This window comes from Triturus cristatus, chromosome 7, assembly GCF_964204655.1.
Source record: "Triturus cristatus chromosome 7, aTriCri1.1, whole genome shotgun sequence".
In the NCBI taxonomy this organism is placed as follows: domain Eukaryota; kingdom Metazoa; phylum Chordata; class Amphibia; order Caudata; family Salamandridae; genus Triturus; species Triturus cristatus.
Window position 1 is genome coordinate 1,647,347,912 of NC_140590.1, and position 27,953 is coordinate 1,647,375,864.

Here is a 27,953-nt window from a genome sequence, read left to right on the forward strand (position 1 = left end):
ATAGACATATGGAGGTCTTGCACGTATTCACCGAAACTCTCTGGGATACCGAACCCTCCTAACGACTCACTTCCAGTCTTTCGAATGCATATCGATGGAACGGTCCACATACACTAGTTCCAACCTTTAATTGAATGTGGTTTACCACCCACCGGGTCCCTTAAGGTTCGATCCGCTCCCCAACCCTCTTCAACCTCTACCTAGAACCAATATGTGTGATTCTCAGAAACTCTGGGATTCTCTTCCACCTCTATGCCGAATATACCGAAATATACTTGAAAATCTCATCCCCGGAGGACATTGCCATGCTTTCAAATATACTCTTAAAGATTCAAAACTGGATGTCCAACCACCATTTAAAACTCAATCCAACTAAAACAGAATTTCTTGTGATCCCACCTCTGAAAGCAGTAACTTGAGTACAAGAACGGATGCTCAACTTTCCCACATTCTATAGCTGCCCCTCCATTGTCTCGAGTGTCGGATCACTTAGCATCACTGTATTTAATCGTCTCAATCTTCACGGCCGCATAGCAGCCATGGTGAACAGTGCACACCACCAACTTAGGCAGCTTTTGGGGCATCAGACAATTGTTTCCAGAACAAGACCTCAAAACAGTGATGCTATCTCTCGTTCTCTCTAGACTAGACTATGGAATTGCCCTTCTCTCAGGCATTCCTAAAGTTTACCTAGGCCCACTGAGAGCAACACTACATGCTGCAGTATGCTTTGCCTTAGGTATCAAGAAATGTTACCACATTTTCCCAGCCCGGCTAACCCTCCAATGGCGCCCCACTGAAGCACGGGCCCAATTCAAAATTGCTTGCATTATCCACAGAGCGCTGCACTCTTCCTCACCTCCCTTTCTAAACAGTAAACTGAAAATCTCTGGGGCATATAGAGGTTCCAAAAATGCCCAATCCCTGCTCCTGGAACCCCCCACCTTCAGTCCAGCATGATAAATGAAGCAGTCTTTCTCTGGTAGCGCAACCAGAATCTAGAACTCCCTGCTTCCCCACTTCGTCTAACCACCTGCCTAGCAACCTTCAAAAAGGACCTCAAGCCCCTCCTATTTGACAGACATCTTGGTTAATTCACCCTCAACCAGACTTAAGTACTTTCTCTACTGTGCCCTGATCTGATTACTTGTAACTGTAGATGTCCTCTGCCCAATTGTTGTAACTGTCTCATGTGGTACCTTTTCTACACATCCACTGATGTAAACATCTGAGTTTAACTATAATTACTGTAACCCGCTGCAACCCTGAATCCTGTGTGTTACAAAGCGCCCTGATGCCTTCGGGCCATGTCCGCGCTTTATAAAACTGCAAATAAAACCATATCATCTTAGTAACTAGACTTTAAGCTACAGGGTTGAGAAGTCCGGCCATACATTGCTTGCTCTGCTCTGTTTTTTTAGAAACACATTCCCAACTGGTTGCATTGTCTCCTTTAATAGCTGACTTTCACTCTCTTAAAGTGGGATTCCATAGGGTTAGCCAACCTGTGGCTGGCATCCAACGGCAGCAGTGCCACATGGCTGATATTATTTGACTTGTCAGCAGCATTTGACAGTTTGACACCTTGGACTACACACTGCTGCTGGCTGGCTTTCAGCAGGTTGTTACTGGTGGTTAGATTTTCTATTTGCTTGCATCCTTCCAAATTTGTTCTTCATTGAGGTGTCTCAAATGTCAATTGGGAGTCTTGACATGTTTGCATCTCTTAAATCCAGTCGCTGTCACCCCTGACCATCTTCCACCGCTGCCTGTTATGCATGTATACTGATACCATAAAGAGGGTAATAGTGACTTCAGGTAGTTACAGAGCATAGATATGGCAGAGGGACAACATGAAGATCTATATCAAAAGCAAATGTTTGTTATTGTTGCTATCCTTCTGCACAGTGATTGGCTCCACACACACGGTGAGGGCTCTGGATGGATGGAGACCAGTTCCTGTAGGCTGGCTCTCAATCCTGCAGATGAAATTAAAGCGCTGATGGTGAAAGACAAGGCATTAGAGATTGCACTGGAGTTTTGATCTATCTCAATGGGCACCTTCCTCGCTCCTGTTTCTAAAGCGACTGTCCTGGTTTTCGTACAGACTCCAAGATGCCCTTATCCCAGCCTGAAATCTAGTAAGGATCTTTACTTTCCTTAGTGCAGCTCAGTCAAATCCCTGGTACAAATGCCATCCCTTCCTCCTAGCTGGACAATGAATCATTGTCTTTTCCTAGAGTTATCACATACCGCATTCGACATTCATCAGTGTGGCTACATTTAGGCGCTAGTGGCAAATTAATAATTTAGGCCAGTTGCCCATCGGCAAGTGCAAACAGATCCTGCCACCACACTTGCCCATGTCTTCCGACATCGAAATTCCAACACTACATCCACTTCCAACAAACACACTCCTGTTCTTGATCTTTTTTGTGCTTTGATGTACCAACGTATGAACAGGGTGGAAGTAAGAGGAGGGAGAGGAGAATTATAGTTGTATCGAGATGGACAAATGGTCAAATGCTTTACTTTGCTCTGTAAAAACAAAGTTGATTTCAGGTGTCTTTTTAGGTCGAGCCTACAGCGCTTGTGCTGTAGCTTTACAACCTCTTGGATATGGTTTAGGAGTTGAACTTCACCCATTCCTTGCCGGTGCTTTTTATTTGTCTGGGTTGGTGTCCTTTAAAAAAACTTGCTTTCTAATGGGCAATCTTCCGCCTTTGTCCCTCCTTCTAATTTCCGGTTTCCCCCGTACGGCACCGACTAAGTACAACATCATTACGCTTTACGTGTTTATGTCTTTGTGCGGGGACTACTTTTCTTCACCATCTGTTTCCCTTCCTCGGCGCCACGCATGCTTCACATCTAGCGTGCTTCCCATTTGTAGAAACTTCAAAAGGACCGAACCACTTCCTTGTTAGACTGGCATATGCAAAGCCGATAACAAGGAATTAACTTCACTGATATTAATGACTTTGCAACAGTGTAGCATACGCTTACGGCCGCTTCTTTATTAGGTTCATCAATCGACAATCTCTTTAATGTTGTGGGCGTACCCATGTGACGTCACAATCGAAGACGGCTGCCTCGCTGCTGGCATAGGGGAGAGACGCCATCGCTGTTTCTTTGACAAAGTTAGTGAGGGCGCTGTTGGCTTACGTGAGTACCTATCTTCTTCAGACCCGCCTGTGTAGCTGCTGCTGAGCCACACAATCCACTCATGCCCAGGCCGGTGCATGCTGCTGGAGGGAGTCATTGCAGCGAGGTGTGGCCCCGGCAATACAATTGCCGGTATCTCTCTTTTTTTTTTTCAAAGTGTACATTAAAATGTTGGTAATAGCACTAGCGCGCCGCCAGTGCTGATGGTCGGGTCCTATTACTTTCAGAGCCAGCAAACTTAATTCAGCACAGCTCACGAATGTGTGCAGGAGCCCCTCTTTTCATTTGGGCAGTGTGTGGGCTCTGCATTCACATTACATTACGTTATGTAAGTTATTTCTTAACGTGTTGTGTTGCAGAGGCCTGCTTGGGAACTGTTTAGCAGTGAACCTAGGGGCATATTATCAAGGACGGCGTTAAAATTATCGCCTCTTTAGCGGCAGAAAACTGCCGCTAAAGCGGAGATAATGGGCTTGATAATATGCCCTTGAGAATTCCCCTAGAAGCCCATGTTCTGGTATCAACATGGGGTTCTATTGGAATTCTCTGCGGCATATTATCAAGCCCATTATCGCTGCTTTAGCGGCAGTTTTCTGTCGCTAAAGCGTCGATAATTTTAACGCCGTGCTTGATAATATGCCCCCTAGTGTATTTAAATCAGAACCCCTCTCGTTATGCACATGCGCTGACTGCTTCTGATCTCCACGACTGCGTTTTTGTTTAAATGATTACATTTTATTTTCCACCCACCGGTTGTTTCTTGCTCTGCTTTATGGCATCTTGAGGTCACCTAAAAGCGCTGGGGGTTCTGGAGTTGGTTTTCATGTAGAGTGCTGCCATCCATATAGGGGGTGCATGTGCCCTGCTCTCCACAAGCGGCCTAAGCAGCATATTGCTTGTTGTGAGTCTTGAAACAGACTCTTTAATTAAGCACCAGACTCGGGCTGTGCAGGAAATGCCTCAGGCCGTCTCTCAGGTCTTTTCATGAAGCTCAGCAGGTATGAAGAGGGTGCTGTGTTGCTAAAACAATGCATATGCTTGCTGTTCCAATGGCCTTGTAAATCTTTCTTTAAATATAAGCATGTCCGCCGTGATGCGGTTCTTCTGTTTGCAAGAACATATAATGTGGGCTGTAGCAGGGGTTAGCCCGACCGACTCTTGCAAAAAAAAACGTTATCGAGGAGGCAAGCACTGAAAATATTCCAGCTGATACCATTTTCCAAAACTTTACTCCACCTCTTGTGCATTTTTTGACACCCCCTCATTATACCTGCTATTGTGCTTTCACTCATCTTTGGGTTTTCTCTTCGCCCATCACTTCACCTCCAACTCTCGACTATTTCTCTAACCATTTGCTCCTTTCCTCCTTATCTCTTCTCCTTCACCCTCGCCCCCTCCATCTGATTCTTCTTTCAATACTCACAAACCTTTGTACCTCTCTGCCGTTTTACCCCTTCTTCCCCTTGCACTCCTTCGGTCCTCTTTATCTCTCCCGCTTTTTGCTTTCACTTATTTCGAACACCTTTTGCCCGTCCTTCCTTTATTCGTCTCTTACTTAATTCATTTCAATCTTTTCTTCCTCCCTACTGTTCCCCTCTTCCTTTCTTTCCCAAATCACTTTCTCCCTTTCTTTCCTCTTCCCAGGCACCCTGCAACCCCTTAACCTTTAGCCTTTATTTCTCCCCACCCTGTTCGCTCCTCTCCTCCCTCCCTTACTCCTCCCCCTGGTATCCTGGAAATCACCAAATTAAGGGACAATCTCCAGCCTCTCATGCGAGAGGAAGAGGAGGCTAAGGGGCCGGGCAGCCCCCGCTGCCCCCTCGGTGGTATTAGCTGCATCACCACCCTCACCTCCAATGCAAGTCCATTCCTTTCTTTAAGAAGGTAATGCCCAGGCCGGCATAGGCACTGCTGCAAGCACCTGAAGGAGGGGTAGCATCTCCTAGCAGGCACCATGCAGGGCACAGCGGTGTGTAGCCACGTTTGTTGCTTTTTGTGTAATATTTTCACTGGAAAACATTCTTTGCAAAAACACAGACTCAAAAACAGACTGTGCATAAATATCTCCACTCAAAAAGTCCACTTAAATCCATGTCAAGCACGTGTCCCAAATTATAAACATAGATCATCTACAAATATAGTGTGCATACATTTATGTATTTCTTGATAGGGTGCATCTCGATCCCACGAGGAATCAGATCACATGACATGATAAAGACAGATAACTTCTCTGCGCACACAATTACATTATTTCCTACTAATATCTTCTTAGCTTTGTTGGCATGCCTCACACGCCCATCTTATTTTTCGCCAAAGTGGAGACTGGGGTGGCATTTCATTGGCCTTCATATTCGCACAGCACGTTGCTACCGCTGGTGGTCCTCAAGCCCTGTGCAGATGTTGTGCACTACAATACTTATTATAGTGCGCCCTTTCTGGGAAGCGTTGGATGGTGCATGTGGGATCCAGAGGGGATCGCCATTGTTGCTGCAGACTTGGCACCGTGCTTAATTTGTGCTGGTGGTTGCAGGTAGTGGCCACTGGCACTCCTTTCTGGGGACCGGAATTTATTTGTCAAGATCACACTTTCACTGAGAGCACGAGGGGCAAACGTAGACAACGATGACAAAGGAGGAAGTGGGGATGAAAAGAGTCCGCAAGAGTTGTCTAGCTGCTCATTCCAAACCATAGATCCGTGTTACGGCCCCAGAGAGTCAAATCAATGCTGTTCAAGGGGAGTCAGCCCGGTGCAGATGTTCACTGCTTCTCCGCGTGAGACACTCAATGGTGCTATTGAGGGAAGTCTTAACCAGCATGCCACCTCCCTTCAGGGGATATTTCAGTTGGTTTCTCTTGCCTTAATTTTTGATTAACTTTAGGTCAGGCGTTTGAAATCCAGGTTGATTAGAAATAGTGGGGCCTGGGTCCCTCCAACATCAAGCAATGCCCCTCTATGGCCACCTAGCCTGTAATGTCAATCCATGCAGCTAGTTTTCAAACACTGCTACCTTTTCACCATTAAATTGTAACATTTTCTCATGTGCTCCCATAGTTGGTCGATTGCTCCAATTCTCTGTGGACACGTCTGCGTTTGATAAAGACGAACAATAAATTATTTTCTAAGTACTTTTATGTTCACTTTTGGAGAATCCATTATGAATCTACACTGTCAGAAAGTCCCCGCAAATATTAACTATGAAATAATTTAGAACTCAACTGCCATCACCAAAACGCAAAGCTGTCCAGACAGTTACGCGCCACACAATTCAACTCCACACATTTCCCATCCACACCACCTAATTTGACACCAAACTACATAACACGGCTCAACAAAACAATTGCTAAACACACCACCTAGATCCAATCCACACCACACAATTCCACATTGTGTCACACAATTCAACAGCACACCACATGATTAAACTCCACTACATACCACTCCACAACACAAAATACCATTCCACATAACTACCCTCCGTAACACACAATCCCTCTCTACATAATTCCAGAACACTCAGTACCACATAATTACTATCCACATAATTCCACATCACACCATGCCACATAATTGCGCTACACAAATCCACTCCACACAACACAATTCCACGCCCCACATTTAAACAACTGATCCAATACAACATACATAATTCCACTACACACCACATACATACACTCCATAATACAGAGGTAAAAACATTGCCATTTACAATCTCAAGAGCTCTGACTCAAGGAAATGCGAGACCGATTGCATTTCCAATGCTTGTTTCACTTGCTGTCTGTTCTCACATTAAGCTGAAAGATCTATTGGAATTGCACAATGGGTGCGTCTTGGCACCAAGTCTTGACTACGGTAGAAACTATGGGCCTTATTACGATGGGGCGCAGTCAGACTGCCGACCGCAGTTGCAGCAGTCAGGAGACCGCGCCCCAAAGTGCCAATGTGTTAAGGAGCAAAGTGCTCCTTAACACTGCAGCTTGTGCTGCAGCCGAAAAGGGCTGCAGCACAAGCCAGTTTTAAGGAATATTTTGAGCACATCCATGCACCGTGTGCCAGGCACCATGTGGTGCCTGCCACATGGTGCATAGATTTGTTTGGAGGCACTACATGTGCCCCCAGGGCCACTCTGCAGTGGTCCACTGGGGCTCTGTTTGGGGCCCCCAAAGTCCCTTTCCAAAAGCCCTTTCATGGCGGTGGGACTGAAATGAAAAGGCTGTCAGAAAGGAGAATCGTAATCCCTGCAGCGATGCCTGAATCGGCACCGCCTCATGTCGGGACTGCTATTCCTACCGTCGCTCTGACAGGATCTTAGATTCTGGGGAGGCGGCAGTCATCCCCCCTGACCTCTGCATTCCATCCACCAGCATTATGATGCAGCAGTTGGTCCAATGGCCTGTCTGTTGGTAGCGGTCCACCGACATCATAATCAGGCCCAAACCAGTCACATAACGCAACATTATTTAATTTATTGATATTTTTCTGTTTTTTTAAAATGCCCCTATTGCAAGGTGGATATGACATTATGTCGTATTTCAATGACGACTGCCACTAGGGGGCGAACGATATGACCTGTCATGGTCTGAAATGGGATCGGGACAGATAAAGGCAAATGGGGTCAAGTTAAATGTTTGTTAGGCAGAGATACGGGGAGACTGGATCAGGGAACGGAAAAGGGCCAAAGTCCAATCCACCCATACCCTACAGTAAGTTCATAATGTGACCACTTCTCGCTGCAGTCAAGATTCTGAGAGTTGATGATGGTCTTATCAGGCGAATGAAAACCAGCCTCTTGGAAGCAGTCGTCAGAGGCCACACAGAAAAAAGTAAGCTCAAAGATGACCCAGTGAATACATGTGGGCTTCAGTGCCCTGCCTTGGGGTACAGTGGTGGTGAGCTGGAGAGCAGCTCTTTTATCCCTGAGTTGATGGGCAATAGAGAAATCTTGAGAAGCGGCCGTTCATCTCTCACCAGAGCACAACCTACACTCTCGTCCTTGCCAGTGGCATGGTTGTGAGGCAGCTGAAGATCCGACACAAGGAGGGAGGGTCAAAATCAGTATGACCAATCAGAGATCGACCCGCCCATGATAGGTTTTGCATTACTTGGTAAGCCGCCATGATGGTAAAGGTAAGTAAATGATGCTATCTTATGAAACGTTAGTGGTTTTTAGGTCGAGCCTGTAATAGCGCTTGCGCTGTTCTGGCGAACACTTTATGTAAGGGCTTTCAAAATTTCACCTCAGACTCGCACACCCTCGTGCGTGTGCTTTATGTTTTGTCCCACGCTATTGGCCTTTGCGTGCATCTTTTTAAGAAAGACAGCATGCAATTGGCCAAAGGCGGGCGCATTGCTCCGCCCACGGCCTATTGGTTGCGGTTACCCGCACGGCCGCCATGTGGTTTCAATTATCGTGCCCAGACACGGGCGTGATAATTGAAAAAAGATGTCTCGCTGTGGCGCGCGTGGGCGCACCACTCGCGGGCTTGTTAACTGCGTGTAACCAAAAGCAGAGGGCACGAGTCCTCTCGCGAGTGCCCGCCCTTTTCGTATTTTGATAAGCAGCGTGTAGCTAGGTAACGGAGAGGTTCGGGATGGGGGCGAGACGGTCGATGGGGGGGCCAGTGCGCCCCTGAAGGGGGGGGCTGTGCACACTGTTCGCTGCCCTGATGCCCCCCCACAACTGTGACCCCCTTATGCCACACCCCCAGCGCGAGCTCGAGAGCAAGCCCCCCCTGACTGCGCAGACCAAGCTCCAAAACTGCGTCCGTCTGTGTGAGGCGCTATGCGGCTCAAGGAGGAAAGTGTCCGAGCGGCTGAGGGTCAGGGACCTGTCCGACCTGAACCAAGATCTGGAGAGGCAGCGCTGCGAAAACCTGACCAATGAGGTGCTGAGCAGGAGCGCTGCGCTGCTGAAGGCCACCCGGGGGGCCGGAGACAAGAGGGGTGCAACTTCTGAAGTACCCTAGCAGACCCTGGAAACCGACGGGGAGCCTGCCTTGGAAGAACAGAGCACAGACCTCCTTGAGACACAGTCCACCGATGATCTGTCGCCGGAACCGCAGATGGCCAGTTCTGTCTCCCAAGGTCTGTAAATTGAGACCCATTGCTTTGTGGAAGAGTAACAGCTATTCTTTACAGTGCATAGAAGTGGCCGAGGCGTATAAAGAAGCCCTTTATTATAACATTATTATCAATGTGAATAAAGTTATCACCAGTTGGCCAGAATGTCTCTGCAGGCACGGCTTTTCTCTTGGGATTAATGTGACAGTCAGTGGGCTTGATAGCGCCTGAGCACAGGGCCGAGTCAATGCGAGGAGGCGCTAAGAGCAGCGAGATAAACTTTTTGGGTGAATAAAAGTTCGCATCACAAACATTTCATAGTATAACTTTGACTCTAGGTACTTTCCAAGAAAATGGTGCTTTCTCACCATTGCTTGTTTTTTTTTTTACTTACAAGGTCCCAAAGTCGAGACCTATTGGCTATGCCAATGCTTGTTATGACATGTTATCCTAGGTTAGGATATATCATCATATGCTATGGCAAATTATGCTAAATTAGGGCATGCTACAATAAGTAACAGAATGTAGAATAAAGCATGCTATGGTTAATATTAGCACACTTTGGTCACATATTATGGTATGTTATGCCATGCTATGAAAAGTTATGTTTTGTTATCATATGGTAACATATGTATGTTATTAGTGATCTATGATTCGATGTCATATGTTCTGCTAACTCAACTTAGGTTGCAAGACTTGACATGTGTAGCTGTGGCATGTTAAGGTATGTTTAGTAGGTTAGGAAATGCAGTGCTATTGCATGCTACAATTACTGAAACCATGGACTGGTACTATAAGTTATGGCATGCTATGGCATTCCAGGCATGTTATAGCATGTTATGCTAACATTTCACATTATGACATGCAGAGGTAAGTTATGGTATATTCAGTCTCGTTTAAGGTACGCTATTATACTTTATGTAATGCTAAGATAAGTTATGGTGGTATGTTTATCAAGGAACATTGAGATCATTTCTGGCATTTTGTGGTAAATTATAGAATGTAGTTTCAAGGGTACATTTTGGGTATCTATGGCGTTAATTCAGTAATCACAGTGCTACAGCACTAACCACTTGAACACCAAACATGCGCGCGCACAGTCCACACACACACACACACACACACATACGAAACGGAACACATTAGTTAAAACTTGACACCCAAGTCAGCCTCGTTTTGGCATACAGTGGGACGTCACAGTGCTATAAAGGAGCAGCAGCCCTCAATATTTGCCACAGAAAAACATCCAGAATAACATGAAACAGACGAGCCCATGTATATCCAAAGCAGTTCAGGTATGTCATAAAATGGGCAATCACGGTGCTTGTATGTGACATGTCACATATCAACATGCACAGGGCACAAGGAGAGAACAATTCATAGACATTTGAACAGCTTGGACATGTTAAATTGTCAGCTATGGTGGCGCTTCCAGCAGCACTTGGCAGCAATATATTGCACACATAAACATGCAACAGAACACATTAAAAAGTACACATACACACCCAACACCGTTCACATGTACAATACTTGTGTCTTCAACAACATTATAACCATCCGTGCTCACAAACTACCACACAGACTGAATGCACATATATGATGTATCTACACCTGCCAGTGCTCCACTTGAAGCACTGGCCACAACCACTAGCTACTAGCCACAAAAAGAGGATACATTAATACACACATTATACAGAACATCATACATAAAACTATTAAAGAGACAACATGGATGCACCAAGATACTGACCACCAAAAGGAGATCTCAAAGAGCGCAGCGGTAAGAAGATCACACACCCTTCAGACACAGTTTGGACACGCCATAGACAGCAGCCTCATATTAAGAGCATCTCTCACCGCCGGCCAGAGGTCATGACACTGACCTAACAGACGAGAAACTAATTGGTAAAGCCTCTGGCTCATTCCAAGTCCAAAAGAAACAATTGATAGACGGAATGCTGAACAATGCAAACATTCACCCCCAGTCACAAAGATCTGGGTTTAATCCATCGTTCTTTTGCTCACCACTGCACCCCAGTTTGGACCCAGCCCTATGCAAATCAGTCTTGACCCTGTGCCTCATGGGATCAGTCCAGTCCGAACTGCCAATCCAGGTCCTCCCTGGACTGGAAACAAGCATCCTGGGACCGGTTTCGGGGCATCACCCTTCATCAGCCAGGTGAAACTCCGAAACCGGTCCTAGGATGCTTGTTTCCAGTCCAGGGAGGACCTGGCTTGGCAGTTCGGGCTGGACTGTTCCCATGAGGCACAGGGTCAAGACTGATTTGCATATGGCTGGGTTCAAACTGGAATGGCATGGTGAGCAAAAAAAGGATGGATTTAGGCCCAGATGTCTGTACTGGGGTGAATGTATGACATTGTTCTGCATTCTGTCCATCAACTGTTGTTTTTGCATTTGTCATTCCAAGTCCAACCTCTCCCTTGTGCCGTCACAAAAGGTGCCTTCTGCACTGTGCAAGCTCTAAGCCACAACTTTCCCCATCTGGGTGAAACACGGAGTGTTGGCCACAATCACCTTGGTCCTGTCGCATCCAGATTATGGCAACAAACTCTGCCTTGGGGTACCAGTCTTCATTCTTCCAGGCTCAGCGAATCTCCTAGACTCACAAACCTAGATTGTGGCCTACAGACAACTTCTACACCTAGACATGAGCGATCACATCACCCTGGCCCTCGGGCTCCTCATTGGCTGGCTGCAGCAAGACGCATCTCATTCAAGTCTCTCTGCATTGTACATTAGGCCCTCGCTAGCGCTAGACCAGTCTTCTTACAACTCAAGCTTTGCACCTACTGCTAAAGAAGGACCCTCAGACCCAGACTGGCCGTCTCCTGGTGGCCCCTTGGCGACACTTCCTCTCTGTGAAGATGGGCGAGTCCTGGCATCCAATCCCAGGGAGAATGGATGCGTCACAACTACCCTGGGTCCAAGGGAACTGGTTTCTAGGGATGTTCGTAACTAGCATATTTCAGTTTAGCGTAATCACACGCAATGACCCAAAAGTTCTGCAAAAGTATGCATATTTATGCGAGAAGAGTAATTCTGTATTTAGTACTATTCCTTAACACAAAAATGCCCCCTCACGTCCAAAATGAATGCAAGAATAAATATTTCTCAAAGGAATAGCACTAAATACAACAGAACACGAATAGCGCTCGCAAACAGCCATTTGTGCTCGCTATATGTGCTCTTGGGGTAGGATTTTCCCCCAAATCACTCCTGGCATGTAGAGCTATTTTCTTATCGCAAAATGCACCCTTGTATCTAAGATGGACATGAGGTTGCAATTTGCGATAAGAAATAGGGCTAAATGCAGCAGAACACAAATGGTGAGCGCGATCGTCCGCTCACGGTCGCTAAATGTGCTCTCGCGGTAGAAACTGCTTTTCCCCAAATCACTCTTAATTACATAAGCAGAAATAATTGCATTAGTATTGGTAATTCTGCATCAAAGAGTTACATGGAATTGCCAAAATTACTCTGATTACTTCAGCGTAATTAAAATCACTCCCGGGCCTACTGGTTCCCTCAGATGATGGGCTTAGGAAAAGGCAGTCGAAAAGCATAACTACTTCTGCCTTACCCTCCTCTGTGTAAGGCACAACATCCGTGCTTCACACAAAGGCCACACTATAAACCACACTCCACCAGCAAATCACCACTTTTAATGGTTTCCGCTTACCCGACTACTGCAATTCAGGGCCACGACAGTGGTAAGAAGCGCCAGACGAAAGCAACAGGACATCAACAATGCAAAGGAAGCAATATTACCAATGAGACGCCCAACAGGACTTTGGCAAATTAATGTAACCGCCATCTTAAAGCCAGGCAGGCTGCATTATTATTTACATTACTAAGTTCTAAAGATGGATCTGAACGTGATGTCCAAATAATGTCATCCCATGATGGTCTGCGATGAAAAACTGAGAAAAATGTGGAGAGTCGGCATCAGTGCTACGAAGACATAGCACTAGCAATCTGTGAGCTATGCAAATGCCATTAAAATACCAATATGTTATGATATGTCCGTCTAGGTATATAGGTTTTCCATGGAAAATTATATGTTATGAGAGATTTTGGGGCATATCAGCAACAACCGGCAATAATTATCGCAAGCACACTTAGTGCTAGGATAATTATCGCCGGCTAGCGTGGATTTTTATCGCTGAGATAGCGTGCTATTAGCAACGCTTATCTCAAAAGCGATAAAAATCCTCACGCTAACTGCCTAACGTGAGATTATCGCGATAATCTTACGCAATGTGGCGTTAGCTTGTTGATAGGGCCCCACAAACTTAGCCATGATATCCACCTTCCATAGGATATCATGGCTAAGTCAGTCCTGAAGCAGGCGTAAGGAAAGTAGCAATAACAGGGGTTATCGCTACTTTTCTTGCCGCTATGCTTCATAGCGTGGGGCTTGATGATAGGAGAAATGTCGCTTAGCGACATTTCTCCTGTCATGTCAGGTCAGGAACGCCCACTTTGCATCTCATTAGAGATGCAAAGCTGGGCGTTAGGAATTCCTACGCTAACGCAAGTTTTCACGCGTTAGCGTGAGCTTTCTAATTAGGCGATAAAATTATCGCTGCTTTTCGGTCGAAAACGGCCGCAAAAGCAGCGATAATTCTATCGCCTCGCCTTGCTGATATGCCCCATAGTAAGTTAGCGTGTGTGCCTAGCATGCAACGTTTTATTAGATTATGGCATGTTAAGACATTTTCGAAACCATGCTCCATTGTAGTAAATGGTGTTAAATATTTTCATTGATTCTGGAAAAAATAATAGTTAGAACAGAAATGAAGCGGCCTCTAGTGAGAAAGGAAGAGCCCAGCACACATGGAGCTCTGTCCTTGGATAGAGTGATCACCCCCTGAGAAGCCTGTAAGATTGGGTCAAAGTCAGTCACATGTCTGGCTTCTGAAGGAAAACGTGTCTCTGAGAGAAAAGCTGCATGTTTAAGTAGTCTTCGGGAACCCAGGGACGGGAAGTCGGGGCTTCGACCGGACTTGCAGTAAATGCAGGGTCCTAGTTATAATGTATGTGTTTAGGAACAGTGCACAGGAAGAGCTCCAGATGTGCACGCGACGACCCTTTGAAGACCTCTCATAGGACTTGAACACTTCCCTCCTTCTCACCAGCGTCACAGGTGTTTGCGCCGTGGGAACCAAGAGTGTGTGTAATGAAAGGCTTCCTGCGGGGCTCGCGGCGCAAAATATCATTTCCACATGTTCCGAAACAGCTCTAAAGTCACGGCCAGGGGCTTTAGAGGCAGAGCTGAGCGAAGAGAGCAGACACCCCCCACCACGAGAGGCCTGAAGGAGCCGTGCGGGATAAAAAGTCAGTAACAAAGTTTAGTTGAAACTGGGGGGGCAAAGACAGAACTGAATAATAAATAAATACTATCGACTCCAATATGAGGGGGCGGAAAGTGGCACAAAACATCATGTTTATACCCAGGGCTTTAAGTGGAGCGGATCCTTCCGGGTCTCGGACCCGGTACTAATTTAAACGGATCCCTTTCGGGCCCTGAATTCATCTCCATAACTCTTCATGTCAAACACTGATCAATTTCTGAAAAATGAATGTAAAAAACATGAAGTAATCCATGTCCTTGCTGCTTATTTTTCACATAATTTACTTAATCGTGCCTTCCTTATGACGGTTTGCTTTTTCCAGGATGTTGCACTTTTTTCAGGCATCATATTACTCTAGTCTGGTGCTTAATTTGAACTGAGGGGCATCCGGGTGTTTATGACGGGGAAAATTGAGTTATGGCTGAAGGTAGTGCGAGTTGCACTCAGTACATGTCAAGGGGAAAAGGGTGTTCAGAATGTTTGGCCATCCAATGCTTGGCCTCTCTGCAAACCACACAGAGCAATGGTCAAGTATGTCGGTTGAATTGTTATTCTATGCAAGTGTGTGGGTAGGGTGACACTCTACGCTAATTTCAGTGTATATGTTACAGCCATGCCCTTAACTATATAGGTTCGCCCCTTTCAGGGACCCCCTACTTTTTTCATCCCACTTAAAGCCTTGTTTATACTTCCTGCCCTGGCATAACTGATACTGCAGGCTTTGGTAATGCTCTAGTTATGTGGCGGAATGCTGCTAACAGGCCTCATGATGAGTGCCTCCATAATTATTATGAGGCCAAGAAAAGGAGTTACCAACCTCGTTCGGATTACAGACCGTGCAGCTAAAGGTGTTTTTTGAAGTGCTTAATTTGTAAAAAAATAAATAAAATAAGTGCCAGTTATTTTTTCAGGGGGTCACTGAAGCTTGCACCACCCATTGTCCCTTCCAGCACTGCCACATGCGGGTACCAACACAACTTCTAATCATCCCACTGCTTCAAGTATAACAGTTTTGGGTATTCCATGCCTCCCAAGCTTGTAAGGGTGGCCTGGACGCGCTGGTATTGATAAAGTTTCACATTCTTTGAAATGGTAAACACACTGATGTGCTCACCTCCAGAAATAAACAAACAGCGCCACCATCTGGTTGACTTTCGTAAGTGCCACTGTTGAAAATTACCTGCCAGTACTGAGCACCAGCAAACACTGGCTCAAATTAAACACTAATTGACCTGAAACTTTGCCTGGTGAACGCTGGTGAAATGTCCATGTGAAATTCTTGAATTCTTGAAAGAAATGTGATTTGACTATTGGAATTAGTGCCGCATTCCAGATTTCCCAGGTAATTCACTATTTTTCCCACTCATAATTTCACAGAAATGCCCTGTTTGTGTTGGTTTCCCGTTGTGACAAACTGGATATAGAAGATTTGGTCTGTGAGAATCCTTGTTAAGCCCCTAAAGAGAAATAGTACTTCGTTTAGCCAATTATAATTTTGTTTATCTTTCTAATTTTATGACAATGCGCCTGATAGTCAAACTTGGGGAAAACATTACTCTCAAAAAGTAGGCCTAGTTGCTTATGATGACAAACTATAGACCTGATCGTTATGTCAAATGCCATAGGTCTGGTCTGCTTATTATTAAAGTTTATGACAAAAACAGTTGTTAAAGCTTATTTAGTGTGAAAAACAAGTGTTTAAGCCATTGAGCATTCAATAGTTGGTTGTTATTACATTGTATTACAATCTATAGACAGGCAGATTACCATAGTAGGCGTGGGATCTGGCGTTGGCTACGCACTCTGAAAAATCCCGAGGATTTTCACTGTAATAATCCTTAATGCGCCCTATTGAGAGGAGGTGTATATTTTTTTCTGACTGTATCTTTCTACATATTTGTAATTTTATAACTGCACGCATATATGGCTGCCTGTTTACGTGCATTTGAATAGGCCTGTAATGGTTAAGGTGAAAACACAATGGTAAAGGGTGTTTATCGATTCATTGGAAATGACATGCTGATTGTATAGGGTTATTCTCTTTATTATGAAATCTAGTAGGCCTGACCTCCTCACTGTGAAAAGAGTGTGTTAAAGGCAATAGGCTTTCAAGGATGGATTGTCATTGCACTGTGCTAACGTCTATGGCTAGTATTTTATGACATGTAATCTCACAGGTTAATTTAGTAGGCAATGGCTTTGGTGTTGGTGACCCACCTGAACAAGCTTCGAGAATTGAAGATCTGCACTAGGATAGTCCTAATTATGCTTTCTTAGGAGAGATGCTATTTTACTTTGCCATCTGTACTTTTGTATACACTTGTAATTTATGACTGTATGCCTAATGGTTGGTTTACTTTGTGGGAAAGTTTACACTCTGTACAGTAGGCCTGAGTTGGTTACGGTGACAAGCCAATGAAAACAGCTAAAGGTCTGATGGGTGCGCAGGGACAAGGTATGCCAGAAGTCTTAGATTTGGTCTGTTTATTATGTAAAGTGATGACACAAGCAGTAGGCCTGGCTTTTTTCTGAAAAGCATTTGTTATAGCCAAAAGGCCTCTAACAGACTATTGTTATCCCAGTATGTTACAGACTGCAAGGGGGCCGGGGGGGTATTTTGTTCATGTTATCTCGCAGATTACCATAGTAGACAATGTTTTCAGTGTTGGCAACTCACTCAGGCAATCCCTGGGAGTAGAAGATTTTAACTGTGATGATTTCTGGCATGCCCTATTCAGAGGGGTTTTATGTTGTTTTGCCAATTGTAATTCAATGTATATTTGCGTCTTTACACCTGCATGCATGATGGTTTCCCACTTATGTGCACTTCAGTAGGACAGTTCATGAGCAGCCCGTGCAGGTAAGAACGGTGAGGCGGGGTGGTGGGGGATCCTCGACAGACGACGAGGAGGGAAAATTAAATAAATAATAAATGTTCCTTCATGGTCGTTTGTTGAGTACCCATCTCCCACGCCACTACACCGCTCTTACCTCAACGGGCCGCTCCTGACTGTGTTGAATGTAGTGTCAAACCCATGCAAAAAGCAACAGGCTTTATTAGTCCAATGGGAAAACTTAGTTCAGATTCCTTAGGTGTAACCTGTTTATAATAAAAAGTTGTGACAAAGCAAGTAGGCCTTACTTACTTATTATGAAAAGTACATCTTAAAGGAACTCTGCTTTTAAGGGTGGATTGTTAGTACACTGTGCCTGTAGAGAGGTATTTTGTTAATCACAATCGTGCAGATTATCGTAGTAGGCACAGGTTTAGATGTTGATGGCCTACCTGAACAAACCATGGGGGATAGAAGATTTACACTAAGGGAATCCTTCTTGGGCTCCATTAGTGGGGAATGTATATGGTTTCGGCAACTGAAATGTTATACATTTTTCCATTTATTCACAGTATAGCTGATAGTTACTTTGTGAAAAGGCATCTGACCAACAAAGTATTTATGAGCTGGTTGCGAGTGAGCAGTCAATGATTAAAGTTATAGGCCTGATTGTTTATTTTGTTTATTTTTAAAAGTTACAATAAAGGCAGTAGGCCTGACATATTGATCATGAAAAGCATATCTTAAAATCACTATGCATTTAAGGGTGCATTGTTATTACTTTTTATAAAAGCCTGCAGATAGATATTTTGTTACATGGAATCACGCAAATCACCGTAGTAGGCAAGGATTGTGTTGCTGGCTACCCCATCTAACAGACCAGGTTTATAGAAGATTGCACTGTCAGAATCCTTGTTAGGATGTTTTAGGAGATAAAGAGTGTTTTGCTTTGCCAGCAGCAAGTTTGCATACTTTAAAAATATTATGACTTTATGCCTGATGATTGCCTTGTGGAAAAACTTCTCACTACAGTGGGCCTGGGCAGGTTATGGTGACACGCCAATAATAGCAGCTTGAGTCCTAATTGGCTCACTAGGAAAGGATATTTCAGCTGCCATTGGTCTGATCTGTTTATTATGGAACTTGTCCTGATGGTAGGCCTCAAAGTTTGATTGTGAAAATGATATGTTAAAGTCGATGTATATTTAAGGGTGGGTTGGTATTTCTTTCTTTTAAAGCCTGCAGATAAGTATTTTGTTGCATGAAATTTTACTGATTACACTCCGAGTAATCCTAGGGGTTGAATATTTCCACAGTAATAAATCTTGCTAGAATCTCTTTGGAAGGCCTCACAGGCTTAGCTATCTGCCAGGATCTTGTAATAAAAATATTTTAATAATACATACATGCATATACATAAGTATATATCTATATAGATACATAGAAACCATTTGGGTCAGCTCTCTTCTGCTATTGGTCGGTCTGGGTGTCATTTATACTCTACTTCCATCTATAGGAGGTACTCCATGGGGTTAAGGGATCTCTCCACATCATTCATTGGTTCTCCTGAATTTTCTATTCACATGGGTACAGTCACCTGAAATTAAGTTTCAGGCTTCGGTGGAGAGTTCTTTAGTTTCGTTTTAGTTTTCAGTTTTCTTCTTTTAGAAAACTCCTTTCATTTCATTGCTTCTCCCCTTTTTATAGTCTAATTTTTCATTATGAGGATCTCCAGGCCGTGCTAAGGGTCCGCTTGCTTGGCTCTCATTTCATCTGAAGCGCACAGTATCCCACATGCAGTGGCATAGAGTGGGTGGGGCTACATGGGCGGTCGCCCCGGGCGCAGCATACTTAGGGGCTTTCTGAGGGGCGCAGGGGCATTCTTAGGGGTACAAAATTTTTAAAGAAAAGTGGAAGGCTACTTGCAACCCACGCTACGCCACTGCCCATGTGGCCACTTCCTCTAAACCAGACGACAGTTATGGAATCTATTGTCCACGGTATATCATTGTTTTACCGTTTACCAAGATGGCCGACATATTGCTTCTAAAGGAGCCGTTAATGCCAGAATGTTAAAACAATGATAGACTGTGTACAATACCTCTCCAAGATGGACGCCCGCTGCTGCTGTGTTTAATTTTGTAATAGAAAGCACACGCCTTCTCGCTTTAGACAGCAGTATATTTTTTTCTAATTTATAAAGCATATGTTGAATGAGTCTGTTATTGCAGTTATGTCAAAGGATGAATACAAGAATGAGTCAGGTGAGTGATGAATTGATGCATGTGTGCAAAGATGAGTGACTGAGTGTATGTATGTTGATCTATTGAGTGCCTAAGCCCACTAATAATGACACAAAAGGCACAGTTCATTTACAAGCCAAACTTGTTGGCATTGTCAATGCTTGTTACATTGGGAAGGAGAATGTACAGACTAGATCGGCCGGGATAGGGATGTGCGGGGAGGGATGTGGGGGGGGGGGCAGGTTTTACAAGCTGTCAGTCATATATCTTTGTAAAAGGACACCTCTGACGAGATGTCATGTTCTGGTCTTTAGGGCCCGTCTGAAGAGTTACGTCCCAGACAGTCGAAGCCTCAATAGGCAGATTGTAAATATTGTTTTTTCAGCTCGGGATGAAAGGCCCGCGAGGCAGCGATGCTCCTCGGCGTCAGCACGCGGGGGAATGTGGGGAATGCCTGCCCTTCTGTCGAGAGCTGTGCGGGCCGGGATCAGGCTGGATCGGTAGTGCAGGCATCAAAGCCAGCCATTGTACCCAGGCACCCTTCTGGGGGTTCCTGCACGATGTTTCAGTGCAGAATGCAAAATACTCTCGTGCACTATTGCACATTTCTGGAGCTCGTGACGTGCTCACGAAACAGAACGCAATATCCTGGTGAATATGGCATGGCTGGCGTTCCTGCAGGTTCCCGCAGAACAGCACATAAAGCACCCATGCTGATTTCTGCAGGTCGTTCTTGCAGGAGCACACCATAAGTTAGATTCAGTATACACACAGATCGCTGCAGTTCCTGCGTGAGCACACCATGTATCAGACTCAGTATACCAAGCAGAAATCTGCAGTTCCTGCATGAATACACCATGTATCAGACTCACTATACCAAGCAGAAATCTGCAGTTCCTGCATGAATACACCATGTATCAGACTCAATATACCAAGCAAAAATCTACAGTTCCTGCATGAATACACCATGTATCAGACTCAGTATACCAAGCAGAAATTTGTAGTTACTGCAGGAGCGCGCCATGTTTTAGACTCAATATACATGAAGATCTCTGCAGTTCTTGCATGAACACACCATGAAATAGACTCAGTATACCAAGCAGAAATCTACAGTTCCTGCAGGAGTACACCATGTATTAGACTCAGTACAAATACAAATCGCTGCAGTTCCTGCATGAACACACCATGTATCAGACTCAGTATACCAAGCAGAAGTCTGTAGTTCCTGCAGGATCACACCATGTTTTAGACTCTGTATGCATGCAGATCTTTGCAGTTCATGCATGAGCAGACCATGTATCAGACTCACTATACCAAGCAGAAATCTGCAGTTCCTGCATGAATACACCATGTATCAGACTCAATATACCAAGCAAAAATCTACAGTTCCTGCATGAATACACCATGTATCAGACTCAGTATACCAAGCAGAAATTTGTAGTTACTGCAGGAGCGCGCCATGTTTTAGACTCAATATACATGAAGATCTCTGCAGTTCTTGCATGAACACACCATGAAATAGACTCAGTATACCAAGCAGAAATCTACAGTTCCTGCAGGAGTACACCATGTATTAGACTCAGTACAAATACAAATCGCTGCAGTTCCTGCATGAACACACCATGTATCAGACTCAGTATACCAAGCAGATCTCTGCAGTTCCTGTAGGAGCACAGCATGTATTAGACTCTGTATGCATGCAGATCTTTGCAGTTCATGCATGAGCAGACCATGTATTAGACTCAGTATACATGCAGATCTCTGCAGTTCCTGCATGAGCAGACCATGTATTAGACTCAGTATACACAAGCATATCTCTGCAGTTCCTGCATGAGCACACCATGTATTAGACTCAGTATACCATGCATATTTCTGCAGATCCTGCAGGATCCCACAGTGCCTGAAACAAAGTCTGCATGGAAATTTCTGCAGTTCCTGCAGGATCCCACAGTGGTTGAGACAATGTCCTTATGTGACAGTCCCTTTGCAGGAGGAGTTCCTGCAAAACCCATGCATGTTGTACAATGACCTGAGCTCATTTCTGGAGTTCCTGAAAAGACAGCCCTGCACTATTTAGTTAGTGAATGCATGGGTTTCTGTGGAGTTCCTGCCGACTCCATGATGTCTCAAGACAATATTTTTGTGTGTATTTCAGATGTTCCTGCAAGAGCCTATACAATATACGAAGCTCTGTATCCACATGTTTTGGTGGTTCCTGCAGAAAATACCTTTCCCTATAATCTCCTGTGGATAGTTCTGTAGATCCTGCAGGATCCAACAGTGTTTTAGAAGATGTAAAAAGAATGGGGGAGGTAGAGGGAAAAGAGGCTAGGTCCACCTTCCTGTATCATCCGTACTCCGACAACGCTCGAGATCCTCCCGATCCCTCCAGCACTATGAGGCGCATTGTTGCCCGCTAAATAGTATACAAGGTTAAGATACCGTATGTATTAACGCACATGCTTATTGTTTGCAGCACTTATCTTGAATTCCAATTTAGGTCACTTTAGGAGTGGAAGGCACAGGGCTGGCCTCTGTAACTGTCCTGAAGAAGAGCTGATGGGAAGCTCGAAACATGTTGACACCCACTAGGGATATCTGACGCATCACAGCCAGACCCCCTAGGGACTCACCCCTTTTTAATAATATATCAACTGGGAGCAAGAATAAAAGTCATTTAGCCCACTAGTTAGATATTTTTAATTATTTCACTCCACTCCACACTACACCACACCACACATAGTCTAATTAAAGTGCTCCTACGTATTTTCCGCAAGTCGTAGCACGCCTCAACCCGAAGCGGGTTGGGATGGCCCCTATGATGAAGCATGTCACCGTGGGGAGACCCTGGTGAGTGAGGGGACTCAAAAAAGGACATTTTTCCTTCTTTTTTCTCATCGTTTTTCACCAACATTTGAGTGATCAGTTTTTTTGCTAGATTCTCTATTTGAGAGTTCAGATATTTTTTTACTACTTTTAGAAGATGTAGTCATGCAGATCTCTGCAGTTCCAATGGGTTCCCACAGACAGTTCAGTAACAATAGCCTCCGCAGCCCCAGCGGTGTGGGTGGGGGGGGTCGAGCTCCAAGGGGGCTCTTCCAGCACTGTGCTGTGGCCGCAGGCCCCTGGCCTTAGATCTCTAGACTGTAATCAGAGTGTGGGGGGTCTCCTCGATGTACTCTGCAGGTTGCCGGCCTTAAAGTTTGTTAAGCCACCGGGTTCCCACAATGCGTGAGACAAAGGGGCCTATTACGATGCAGGTCAGAAAGCCTCCGAAAGCCTCCGAACCCCATCATCAGTTTCAAGGCGCCAGTCGGCCAGTCGTTGGGGGCAGTAGGGGCACCAAATCTCTGCACCCCGTGGCAGGGACCTCAAGGTGACTGCCACAGGGGGCAGGGATGAACAACACCTCCCATTTCCCTGTGGGAGCATGTATTATGGCTGGTTTACATCCGTCATGCATTCTCCCATAGGGAAATGTTAAAATGCCACCGAACAGTGTTCAGTCGCATCCTAATGAGGCAGGCGGGACTGCTGACCGGAGATCGGTCGGTCCTAATGAGGCAGGCGGGACTGCTGACCAGAGGTCGATCGGTCCCGTTTACAAGACAGTGTCGGGCGGACGCCAGTCAGCCCAACATCGTAATCGCCCCCTTTGTCTGCATGCACATTCCTGCACTTCTTGTAGGATTTTATGGTGTATTACACAAAGTCTGCACGCAGATGTCTGCAGCTCCTGCATGATCCGACAGTCCATGAAACAAATACCACATGCTGTACCTACAGGATTCAAGAGTGCACGACACTATTTACCTATGTAACGTGTCGATTTCTGGAGGTGGGGGGGGGTGACTGCAAAATGCTAACATGCAGTATACAAGACCTGAGTTCACTCAACTAATCTGCGCGTCATACAATCTCCTGTGAAGTGAATCAGACAGCTCCTTCATGCGGCTTTCTGGATTTCCTGCTGCCTCTGTGGCGCACGAGGCGATGCTCTCGTTCTAGTTCATATGTTCCTGTAAAATCCGCCCGCAGTGTACAATGCCCAGAACCCACACATTTGGGTGATCGACAAAAACTGATTCCACATGTAATAACCAGTTAATATTTCTGCAGTTCCTGCAGGATCCGACAGTGCATGAGATAAAGTGTTCATGCAGATTCCTGCACCTCCTGCTAGTCTGTCGGTGCATTCAGTATGTCATGCCCTGAGCACGTCTGAAGTTCCTGCGAGAGAGGAAAGGTACTTTGCAACATCCCTGAGGAGATTTCCGAGGTTCCTGGAGGATTCCACCCTGCCTGAGTCAATTCACTCACAAAGAGTTGTGAATTTGATGTTGCATCCGAAAGTACAGTACCCTGTGACGCAAGACGACAACAGCACACTTGAAATAACTCACACTTCTATGAACTTTGTGAGAGTTCCACCGTATGCAGCCTTTGCTGCTCACAACCACCGTCTTAGACTCCATGGCTGTGCCCAGGTAACCCAGAATCCTCTCACATGTGTCTTTCGACCACGTGACTTGACTGCCGCATACTTACTAACAAACTTTCTTTTGGCAAACAGGGCCTCCTGGGATCCATTGAGGGTGTATATCTGCAGCGTGTATTCCTTGCTGGGGCTCAGGCCTCCCACGGTTGCTTTAGGGATCCTGGTTTTCAGCATGACTTCCTGTTCAGTGTCACCTGTGGGCAGAAATATTATGATGTCATTATACCAAACTCACCAGAAAAGAGATTACTGAGCCTTCTACTCAGATGGTAACACCGGAAGTGACGTCATGTTGGTATTTGACCACTAGCATCAACAGAAATGATGTCATACAACTTTTAGCCATGATGAACTCAAATGAACAGCATATAAAATCGGAAATCAAGTATTATCATTTCATTAGGTACCAATGTGGAAATGGAATGGCATTTAATGTAGGAGTCATTTCTTGACCTTTAGATGCCGTTAAAACTCGACTGCTTCTCCTTCATGTTGTTTTCTCATCCATGTGCTACTTCACACCAGAACCATGTTCATCGTTCTTTCTCTTGCTGCAGGCATGACGTGCTTTACTTATGTTCAGCCCACCATGCCCGCTTTCTGTTTTAAATAGGCCTGGGCGGTAAACTCAGCTCCGTTCGCAGAGTCTGTGGAGTTTTCTGCCCTCTCGCAGAGGGCAGCGGAGATTTTTCCCCGTTCGCACTCGGGAACGGTAAGTTCGCGAGCGCGAACTGCCGCTCGGGTAGAATTTCTACCTGAGTGGCAGGAAGACCAGCGCAAACAGCAGTTCGCACTACACTCCGCCAGTTGCGGAACTTCACAAAGTTTTTTGTTACCTTCGCAGAGTTCCGCATAACAAAATTCCACAATCTACACCCAGGCTTAGTTTTGAAGCAGCCGGGACAATGGCGGCCGCTTCTTTGAAATGCAATAGGTCTCGCATTTAAATGCAAGACCTATTGCATTGCAAATATTTTTTTTCAGTTTATGCTGCTGTTGCTTTTTGTGGGCGTGAGGTGGGAGGTTTACCCTCCTTGCCCTTTGCCCGCCTCTACCACATAGGTGCCGCCTGTGCTCCTCCCTCCCCTTGGCTTTCACTTTTTTAGAGGTTACTACTACTCAGCTGGAACAGGGGAACCATTTCTTCCTCCCCGCACAGCCGATCCATTTGCGGCCTGCTTCGGCGCGCGCTGCGCTCTGCTATTAAAAAGGCAATCAGAGCTGTGCTGCAGGCTCAGTCCCAGCCTTTTATCCCGCACAATAATTCACGGTGCGTGCACTGCCTACACCTGCAGTGCTTCCATTTCACCTGTAATGAGAATTTCCTGGAAACACTTCTTCTCCCACCCCCTCCAAACAGATAGAGACTTCCCGCGGTGTGCTATTAACCCACTAATCCCCAAAGAACAGTGCAAGGAAGGGGGGGAAAGATTAATGTATTCCTCGCAAAATGTTGTGATTATTCTGCCTCAAGATTAGCCAGTGGCCCGTGAGGTTGATTAAACCGCTCAGTAAGAGGCGCGGTCTTTGAGGCACGTATCAAGGTGAACCGCCGAGCCTGAGTAGCGACACCTTCATCCTTCCCCATTTCCAAGGAGACCGTCATTGCGGGAGAGGCAGGCTTCGCCTCGGCTGGCAGGTGGTAGGTCGCTGCAGCTGATGCCCCCGTACGGCATCAAACCTGCATAGATACCCATCGACACCAAGCAATGGATCTACATGCCTTTAAAGATACATGGCAAGGTTTTGTATGATGGGAGGGAAGAAAGTGGAAGACACATACCTAAAGGCGACCAAACCCACCCTGTCTGTCTGTTGTCTGTCCATTTCCTGAGCGCTGAAAGATGGTAGACCCTACCCAGAAAGAACACGAGTTAGGAGTCAAATGTATTTGTTAATATGGAATAGTCTGTTTCTTATGACTACAATGGGGCCGATTCACAGAACTAATCTGAGACAAAATCCTAAATTTACTGCTTTTGGTATTCATAGAAGGCATTTAGTAGTCTTAAATTAGGATTTCGTCTTAAATTAGGATTTTGTCTCAAATTAGTATTTTCTCTTAAATTAGGATTTTGTCTTAAGACAAACTTAAGTTTAACTTAAATTTAACTTAAGTTTAACTTAAGACAACATCCTAATTTAAGACAAAATCCTAATTTAAGACAAAATCCTAATTTAAGACTTCTAAATGCCTTCTCTGAATACCAAAAGTAGTAAATTTAGGATTTTGTCTCAGATTAGTTCTGTGAATCAGCCCCTATATATTTTAGTTGTCAAATACCCTCTCCCAAAATAAAGATAGGTGATCATCAAACACAAATGACAGTGCTATTAAACTTTAATCTCCACCTACATAACTCCGTAACCATCCTGCATTTGTTTCTGGGGCTGGGATATTGAGGGTCGGCAATAGGTGGCTTAAAATGTGTGGTTGTTTCTTCCCTTTATAGCCTAGTTACAGACTTTTGATGAAATCCCAATTGTGTGGAAACAGGAATTTCACCCGAATCAATTCGGTGAGGGAAAACTGCACTCCCTGTTTTTCTTGACTCAAATATTTCACCAGGAAAACATGGCAAAATGTGTGTTGGAAAAGTGCTACAATCAGGTTATAACCTGTGGAAATTGGTGTGTAATGATCCCTTATGAACCTCCGACTCCAATAGAAATGTCGCCCTGGGTAAATACCCAATCCCCGAATTATTGGTTCTTCCCGGCTGGAAATACTGGCCTACTTCCAATAAGGGCCTCAATGCGCTAACTGTGCTTGCTTCTAGGAGCTAATGGCATATGTGTTTAGTTTCTCCACACCCAAAAACATCCTGCAAGCCACTTGCAATGTTTGCATTTCTGGCAACCTGTTGTTAAGCCCACTGGCTAGCTAAAGGTTTCAGACATGCCATCCTCTCACACATTTCTGCAGAGCAGACAGAGCAGAATGCTGGCCACACACCACAGAACGTTACTACTCCTCAAAGGGCCCTCTGTGAAGGTAATGTCAACTATAGTAAGCAAGATGGCTTGGTGATTTCAATGCTGTCCGCTGAAACATGCGGTGATCTGCCGTCCACAATATCAAACATCCGCAAGGTCAACAACTACCTCCATCCTCCCAAGGTCAGCAGATTGAGTACCACTAAATCAGCTAACAGTAACACCAGTTATTTACAGCTCATAGAAACCCCTGTGTGGTATGGAGGGCTTTGTGAAAAACAAGTATTTTTCAATAAAATGGAAAATAATATCCTCGTTAAAGGTCTCATAGAACCGAATATCAGAGCATGTGCTATTGCAAAGGACAACGCATCCTCCTCTCTCTTCTCAACCGCCCAGCGCCTTGGCACCTACGGGTATTAGAGCGCTTTATAAATCCTCATCCTATCTTATCCTATTCTAACGAGGGAGGACAGAGGAGAGAAAGACCACAGAGTGGCCCCTGCAGGCTGCAGCTGTACTGGACCATTGGTTGAATCTTTGACTTACCGAAGCAGCACGTGCCTCAGACCTGGGCTAATCTAAGAATTAGAACTTGTTTTTCATACTGCTGGCTCCCGCAGCCTTGTGGTTTCATGGCACTATTAATAACAGTTGTTTCTATGAAAGAACGAAATGCTGCTCACTTTATTGACATTTGAAGGGCGAAAGATTGATCCATTCGTCTTGTTAGAAGGTGAACCTGGTTCCTGTGGGCTACATTCCGGTTCTTGCTGCAGATGCATTAACGCACTGAGCTACCTAATCTGCTATTGATTGGCTGCTCTTTGAGAGTTTGTTGTATG

The 27,953-nt window shown here is 45.2% G+C and overlaps 1 protein-coding gene across 2 annotated transcripts in view; it reads right to left on the reverse strand.

The window, feature by feature from the left end:
- Positions 1-27,953, reverse strand: part of COL20A1 (collagen type XX alpha 1 chain) — a 537,383-nt gene that overhangs the window by 393,623 nt on the left and 115,807 nt on the right. For both annotated transcript variants that reach the window (XM_085619699.1, XM_085619698.1), the window contains exon 4: positions 24,222-24,365. In XM_085619699.1, the coding sequence (XP_085475825.1) occupies positions 24,222-24,365 (144 nt within the window). The remainder of the gene's footprint in view (positions 1-24,221; positions 24,366-27,953) is intronic.